The following is an 8,709-nucleotide window of genomic DNA, read 5'->3' on the forward strand; positions in this document are numbered from 1 at the left end:
GTATGATTTTTCTGCATTGAATTTCAATTATTTAAAAAGCATGAGTTTTCAACTTTTACACCAGTTTTATTGTTTAGAAAATCACAGGGCAAAATTGGTATGGAAACCATACCTTCTTCTTTAGTATACCTATGAAAGGATTACCGTAGGTGCTTACTGATAGGAATTGATTTAAAGAAACTTTACTTCCCATCGATCAAAATTAAATAACATGTTGGATTCCCTATATTGATTTAATCTTAAAAAAAGTTAAGATAATGAACAGTGAGAGAACTTAAGATGCCAGACAAATATTATAAATCTTTGAACAAGGTATAAAACACGAGACCCACTAGTCTCCAGAAGGAGAATCAGGTGACTAGGACGAGTGAGCATCCTCTCTTGGTCGGTCACACCCACCCTGAGCCCTACGTCTATTAAGGTGTACGGAAGATTCCGTCGTCAAATTTTGTTTAAAACCAATTATTAGTCTGAAAGATGTCAGTCAAGGAAAGACATGCTAATTTCTAAATGCAGACAAACCCCAATTAAAAAAAGAATCATCAAAATTTAATTTTTATTCAGTATCTTTGAGTGATGCAATGTATGACAGTACTGTTTCATTCCTCATCCGGGCAGTATTGCGTCTCTTGTCCTAGATCTGACCAGTGAAAGTTTCTGTAAACAGGTGCCCGGTTCTTCTGTGTTGGGCGTCGAAGTCCATTCTGAACAAGTGGTACGTTATGTACGTCCTGAACCAGTCTATACATCTCAAAAGCCTGAAATAGTTATTTGTATCATTAAAAGACAACCAATCTATACATCTCAAAAGCCTGAAATAGTTATTTGTATCAGTAAAAGACAACCAATCTATACATCTCAAAGGCCTGAAATAGTGGATTAGTAAAAGACAACCAATCTATACATCTCAAAGGCCTGAAATAGTTATTTGGATCAGTAAAAGACAACCAATCTATACATCTCAAAGGCCTGAAATAGTGGATTAGTAAAAGACAACCAGTCTATACATCTCAAAGGCCTGAAATAGTGGATTAGTAAAAGACAACCAATCTATACATCTCAAAGGCCTGAAATAGTTATTTGGATCAGTAAAAGACAACCAATCTATACATCTCAAAGGCCTGAAATAGTGGATTAGTAAAAGACAACCAATCTATACATCTCAAAGGCCTGAAATAGTGGATTAGTAAAAGACAACCAGTCTATACATCTCAAAAGCCTGAAATAGTGGATTAGTAAAAGACAACCAATCTATACATCTCAAAGGCCTGAAATAGTGGATTAGTAAAAGACAACCAATCTATACATCTGAAAGGCCTGAAATAGTGGATTAGTAAAAGACAACCAATCTATACATCTCAAAGGCCTGAAATAGTGGATTAGTAAAAGACAACCAATCTATACATCTCAAAGGCCTGAAATAGTGGATTAGTAAAAGACAACCAATCTATACATCTCAAAGGCCTGAAATAGTGGATTAGTAAAAGACAACCAATCTATACATCTCAAAGGCCTGAAATAGTTATTTGGATCAGTAAAAGACAACCAATTTATACATCTCAAAGGCCTGAAATAGTTATTTGGATCAGTAAAAGACAGCCAATCTATACATCTCAAAAGCCTGAAATAGTTATTTGGATCAGTAAATGACAATTGAGTATATCGACTACGATCAAATGTGTTAAAACTAAAATGGGTTACTACTTAGCATTAGTTTAGTTGATAAAAATGATGACAAACCAGTCTAATTTCTGTCCATTCGTTTGGATATTTACTGACAATAGACGAGAAAAGCCAGTCAGCAGATAAATCGTATTACAAACGAGATGACTTAATTTTGTTTTCCAATGAAGCAGAATTTTGTCGAAAATTTCTGCAAGAGAAGAAAACCATTTGCTGTGGGTTTCAGCTGGACACTCGAGACTCGATATCACAGTGAGCTTGAAATAAAAATATACTGTCTGCCGTATCTGTTTCATTTTCCGATTTACCGGCTACTTGTATATTCGATAAGCTCCAACTAAAAACTAAATCTTAACAGTAATTTAACTTTAAAGTCCACTGAGACACTGCAATTTTGGAGTAGAGCGAACATGACCCTATCTAAATATTGGGGGTGAGATAAAGTGTGATGGAGGAGAGAGTTTCCTCTGTCGGCCGTTCTTTAAGATGCCCTTGTTTGCTTATTTCCGAATTTCTAGACACTGTGCTTTTTGCCGTAATCACAGTTTAAGATAGATTGCGATTTCTTTCGAAGATTGATCACTGTTTATTATCCGTCCCTTTGCATTGTTCGAATGTAGTGCATGACTTTGCGTATTGAGTCAACTGAGAGCTATAAACCCAATACGCAGGTGGTAAGGGAGGTTGACGATGAAAAAGTTGAAGTCATCATGTTTATTATAAAACGTAATTACTCCTATTTTGTCTCGTTTTATGGAATTTTGATCATGAGTACTGTTCGTTATCTCTATTTGTGCCATTCCAAAATACTTCAGAATATCCATTATATGTTTGAAATCCCAAAATTTAAACGCACCTCTCTGGAGATCCGGATTGGACAGCGCATGACGATCCACTGAGTGTCATGGCTACAGGGGGGCGTGGTGAGGGAGCCCTGATACATGTAGAAGCTCCAATCATATGGCAGCACGTCCAGAGGTGAAATGTACTCAGTCAGATAAATGTACTCACGGTTAGCTACAAAAGTGACACATGGATAATGTTTGGTGTACTATGAAATGACTTGAAAGTTTGTTTGAATATTAAAGCACTTAAATGACTTATTCTACAGCAGATAATCATGGAATATAAATTATTTTGACAAAAAGCACCATTATGTTCTTAAATGGTTTAAGAATTACAGACGTCGTGGATTCTTTGTTTTTAATGTCGGTGTAAAGCTTTTCAATCCGAGATATTTTATTGTACTGAAGATAACATAAAAGAAAACAAGGAGATGAATATGCGGCATGAGGCGGTACATTACTCTGATTTTTGGGTGGGACGTACTGACGGACAGTGTAGAAATACTTCTCCATCAATGTACTCATCAACTCGGCCTTCTTAAGTCGGCAGAAACAGTACCTCCTGTAGCACTCGTCACTCTTCTCAACACACGGACAGGTCTTATTAAAATCCAACCTATTCTACAATTGCCAGAATTTAAGTAAATCATTCGAATCTCTCATTTTAATCACCAATTTCTGATGTATTGACCCAGTACTTACCTCAGTGATTTGGTCTTCACTTAACATTGTACTTTCTTTAATTTCGTCATCATCAATCTATAAATAAAATCTCAAACTAGTTCAGTTATTTTGCATTCTTTCCGACTAATAATCAGAACTCTTAAATATTACCGGGTAATGAAGGAGGAAGCTGTAGGCAGGGCATAAACACGGAACCCTGGAAATCCCAGTGGTGGATTCAGGTTCCTAGGGAGCGTAATCATCCCCAGTTAACATCCTAGTTTTTATCGGTGTATTAACATAGAGTAGTTCCATGTTGCAACTAGCGTTTCAATTGACGGAAGCTTTCTGTTGTGCTCAACTTTAAAATGTTAAAAATAGTCATTATTTCGTAAGTTCAATGGTCAATACAATGACCTTGTCAGCAAATACAATTTATCATTAAGTCAAACGTACTGACGTTTTTCATACTTATTGTTGGGCCATTCTTTACAAAATGAATTGTCGGCATTTTTTTTTCGTTATTACCCGATCATGAGAAGGCGCACACTGCGGGTGTGACTGGCGGCAGGGGATGCTCACTCATCCGTAGCACCTGATCCAACCTCTGATGTTTTGAAGATCCGTGTTTGCTCTGCTCCAATTTTGTATTGTTTTATGAACTTTGAGACTTGAATACTGTTCGTTATCTCCATATCTTTTAAAAAGCAGGAATTTTTAAAAATAAATATAAATGAAAAGCATGGTATTCGCACTGATTTCTTTGACCTATAAACTAAAGTAGAACACAATGAGAGATTTACCTCGACCATTATACCAATGACGACCAGTCCGTCTTCCATGTCCTTAGCGTCGCCTACATTTTTGTATTTATCATTGAAGAAGACGATGTGAGCCTGGAATGAAAAGAAAAATTCAAATGTAAAAAATAATAAAGATGCACCGCTTTGATCCTGTTCACTTTTTCATGTAACATCAAAGAAAACATATTTTTTCAACCATACATGTATTTGTTCAATGCATTGTATACCTCCATTGGATAGAAATCTCCATCAATAGAGTGTTCTGATCCCCGTTTCTCTTCAGTACCGATGTGAAAATGAATTTCCTCAAATACATACTTGTCTGACCCTCGTTGTGGTACGTTTGTGAGGAAAATAGTACGTGATTCTGTGCTGAAGTGGGGGGAGTGACCTTAAAAAAAGCTTAAACTGTTACGTGGATTCGCCATCTTGTTATAAACATCCATATATTAAGTAGCCCTGGAAAATCCAAAACGGGATCGGGTACCTATATATGTCGATAATTTTTCAATGTTCAATATTCATGTTCATTACTACGTATATAGTCTGACACATCTGTTTCATATAAGCACATTTCATAAAAAGAATATTAGTGTAATATAAACGTGAATACTTACACTTTTTAATCGTCAACCTCCTAGCTTGCTTATGCAGCAATATAACCTATTTCATTTGATATGCAAAACCTTGCTCTGCGTGCGAAGTTTATAAAACAATTTCTTATATGAGGCAAGCTATTAACAGATTAACGTACAAGGAGATGAAGCAACATAAATTATCAGAAGTCATCATTTTGCAAGTTCTATGGTCGATACAGTATGATCTTGTCAGCAAAAACGTCTATGATTAAGAGGAATTCTGACTGATGTTTTCATACATAATTGTTGTACCAGTGTTTCATTTGCCCTTTCATGACAACGAGCACACAACAAGGAGATGCTTACTTATACTTCTCCACGGCATCTGATCCCACCTCTGATGTTTTAGAGTTATTTGTTTGTCCTATCCCCGAGTTGTTTTGTTTCAATGGATTTTTAAGTGTCCTTATCTCAATATTATTTAACGTGACATTAAATAAATTCTTTGAGAAAATTTTGGAACGCCATGGCTGCCTTATGTTAGATGATTTTATTATATGCTGTGGTTCTATAATTATATGCTGTGGGTTTGTAATTATATGCTGTGGGTCTATAATTATATGCTGTGGTTCTTTTATTATATGCTGTGGTTTTATAATTATATGCTGTGCGTCTATTATTATATGCTGTGGATCTATTATTATATGCTGTGGGTTTATAATTATATGCTGTGGGTCTATTATTATATGTTGTGGTCCACAACATATAATAATAGACCCACATCACATGATTATACAACTTGTGGATCTATTATTATATGCTGTGGTTTAGTTATTATATGCTGTGGGTTCATTATTATATGCTGTAAGTTCATATTTATATGCTGTGGATCTATTATTATATGCTGTGGTTTCATTATTATATGATGTGGGTTCATAATCATATGCCGTGGTTTCATTATTATACGCTGTAGTTTCAGTATTATATGCTGTGGTTTCATTATTATATGCTGTGGTTTCATAATTATATGCTGTGGGTTCATAATTATATGTTGTGGTTCTTTTATTATATGCTGTGGTTTCATTATTATATGCTGTGGGTTCATAATTATATGCTGTGGATCTATTATTATATGCTGTGGTTTCAATATTATATGCTGTGGATTTATAATCATATGCTGTGGATCTATTATATGCTGTGGTTTCATAATTATATGCTGTGGGTTCATAATTATATGCTGTGATTCTTTTATTATATGCTGTGGTTTCATTATTATATGCTGTGGGTTCATAATTATATGCTGTGGGGGTATTGTTATATATTCTGTCGGTTTATTAGAAACCAGCTATTTGAATCCGGACTTCTCGTTTTTGGAGTTTACTTGTTCAAAAATGGCGGCAACTGCAACGGGCCTAACCGTAATAGGAACAAGTTTATCTTTTTAAAAAAAAGCTAGCGCCGTAGCAATTTTAAATACAGAAAGGAAATTCGTGGTCAACTAATTTATTTTGCTGAAGTCTTTAATGTTTAATGAGTATGAAGTCTGATAGTTAGAGTTATAATCTTTTGTGAAGTGTATTTTATAGAATTAAAATTATATTAGTGTGGAAGTGCATTGTATCAATCGCTTATTGTGTCTTGCCAATTCAATAAACTTTGAAAAGAAAAAAAAAGAGATTTTTTATGAGGTTGACGGCATTATCCAGGAAGGTAGATGTCTAGAATCTTTGCATAATATGACTTTAATTTTTTTTCTTGTGTAGTTTACACTAAAGTGTAAGCTACACTGTAAATAAAACAACTTCAGAATCAAACAGAAAAGAACAGTTTACTTAATGACACAACGAAATTGTTATAGTACAGTCTATCTATGGTCGTTTTCACAGACAGCTAGACCGTGTGAAGTTTTCCCAGAATGCCCGACCGTGAAGCCGAGCGCTAGCAAAAAAAACCTCCCTTGTCTTTGTTTAGAAGAATCAGATAATGACTCGGGCTTTTCCTTCAGAAAAAAGGGGGAGATTTGAAGTATGACAATTATGGTTGTTTTCACAAATTTCCCAGAATACACGACGAACATGCGTATTCAAGGAATTTGGGCTAGCGTAGTTGCTAGCGCTTGAGAGCGTTAGCAATGAGAATACGAAATCCCCGGATGAGCAGATGGCTTTATTTGTGGTACCACAACTAAAGCCATGTGCACATCCGGAAATTTGGTACTCTCATTCCTATTACGGTAAGCCCTGTTGCAGTAGCCGCCATTTTGAGCAAGTAAACTCCAAAAACGAGAAGTCCGGATTCAAATAGCTGGTTTCTAGTAAACCGACAGAATATATAATATACACCCACAGCAGATAATTATGAACCCACAGCGTATAATTATGAAACCATAGCATATAATAGATCCACAGCATATAATTATAAATCCACAGCATATAATAATGAAACCACAGCATATAATAACGAAACCACAGCATATAATAATAGATCCACAGCATATAATAATAGACCCACAGCATATAATAATAATTCCACAGCATATAATAATAGACCCAGAGCATATAATTATAGAATCACAGCATATAATTACAAACCCACAGCATATAATTATAGAACCACAGCATATAATAATAGACCCACAGCATATAATAAAATCATCTAACATAAGGCAACCATGGCGTTCCATAGAAAATACATTTTGAAAATGAATACCCTACACCTGTATACTTTTAAATATTTTTCCCTACCATTGTTTCGTATCTTCCCAGGTACTCTAGTACACAGATTCACAAAATGTAAGGAAATATGCGGCCAGTTTATTGTGTTTTGGGTTTTAATGTTGATTGGCGATTGAAATTGTCCATTACATTCATGCCAACATGACGTCACCAGATGCCACTGTGAAGGCCCTGAAAAGTTTGAGAAATAAATCTCGATTTTGTTCGGGAAGAATCAAATATTGTGTATACTTCATACATTTTGGCTTGTATTCACACATAGTTTATACCAGCTTCAGAACTATAAGAATGGCGTGCATTTATTAAAAACTGTCTTTCTTAGTTCTAAGTGAGTACAGCTCATAGTTAATTGTCTAAGCTTGAGTTGGTGCAATTCAGTAACTGAAAGACATAGTGGAACATTGTTATCTAAGAGAAGCTCGAGAGAAATTTAACTTTTCTGAAATTACTGTTTTCAAATGTTTACTTTTTACAAGACCATTTCTACGAACCCATGAACCTCTATTCACAGTAAGATATATGTATAAAATGAAATTCTTTGCACAAAAACCTTTTTTGGACACTTAATTATTGAAAAATAATTTTTTAAGAGTAAAAGATCTTTGGTGATCGAAATGCGGATATACTTAATTCGAACTTCATAAAAAATCTTTACCATGGCATCCAAAGCGATTGTAGCTGAAGTGAGCTGATTTACAATCCTCCTCAAAACAGAGACCGAAGGCTTGTCTGTCTCTGGAGTTCAAAGAGGTCGCGGAGGCAGACGACCAAAGAGGCAACAGCAGACGACAAACTAACCAGCAGAAAATCACCATTCCAACATTAGTAAGAACAATTTATCTTGCAATGGCCTTACTAGAAGACTAGAGGCAATGGACACTACCAGCTTGGAATTGACTTACGACACATGTTACATTCATGTGTGCTGATCAGCCCAGGAAAGGAAAATATAGAAAAATCTGCATAAACACATGTTGTACAAAACACTTGTTTCTTCATGCTTTATATGACTGAAGGATTATACAAACCGCTTTCCTTTTATGATGAAGCTTTCATGTTGTATCAGTCATGTTTCAGGATTGTAACCTCTTGCTTATAAATCAATGTTAATATGTTAAGGAAGGGAACTTCGTAATGAAAAAAAAAAGACACTGATCAATCTCAAATGTAAATCCTCGAAACAATATATGAAACAACAACGTGACAAACACACCTAGAGAAAATAGAGATGGAATCAGGTACATAGGAGGAATAAGCATCCCCTATCGCCTGGTCACACCCGCCCTAACTCCTTTGTATTCTTATCTGGTGATCAATACTTAGATCATAGAATGTCTGTGTATTTAATAATATGTTCATCTAATTTTTGCTTCAAGAATTGCAATTACAAAAAAGAAAAAAA

The 8,709-nt window shown here is 35.1% G+C and overlaps 1 protein-coding gene across 1 annotated transcript; it reads right to left on the minus strand.

The window, feature by feature from the left end:
* Nucleotides 1-590: 590 nt before the first annotated feature.
* On the minus strand, nt 591-8,253 carry LOC134282917 (nacrein-like protein). Its single transcript, XM_062765347.1, has 8 exons — nt 7,963-8,253; nt 7,317-7,478; nt 4,222-4,385; nt 3,995-4,087; nt 3,231-3,287; nt 2,990-3,149; nt 2,540-2,700; nt 591-758 (listed from the first exon to the last, which is right to left on the minus strand). The coding sequence occupies exons 1-8, from the start codon at nt 8,120-8,122 to the stop codon at nt 600-602; spliced, it is 1,116 nt and encodes a 371-aa protein (XP_062621331.1). The 5' UTR covers nt 8,123-8,253; the 3' UTR covers nt 591-599.
* Nucleotides 8,254-8,709: the final 456 nt, after the last annotated feature.

This window comes from Saccostrea cucullata, unplaced genomic scaffold, assembly GCF_032062105.1.
Source record: "Saccostrea cucullata isolate Sc308-1 unplaced genomic scaffold, CSIRO_AGI_Scuc_v1 ctg15088, whole genome shotgun sequence".
Lineage (NCBI taxonomy): Eukaryota > Metazoa > Mollusca > Bivalvia > Ostreida > Ostreidae > Saccostrea > Saccostrea cuccullata.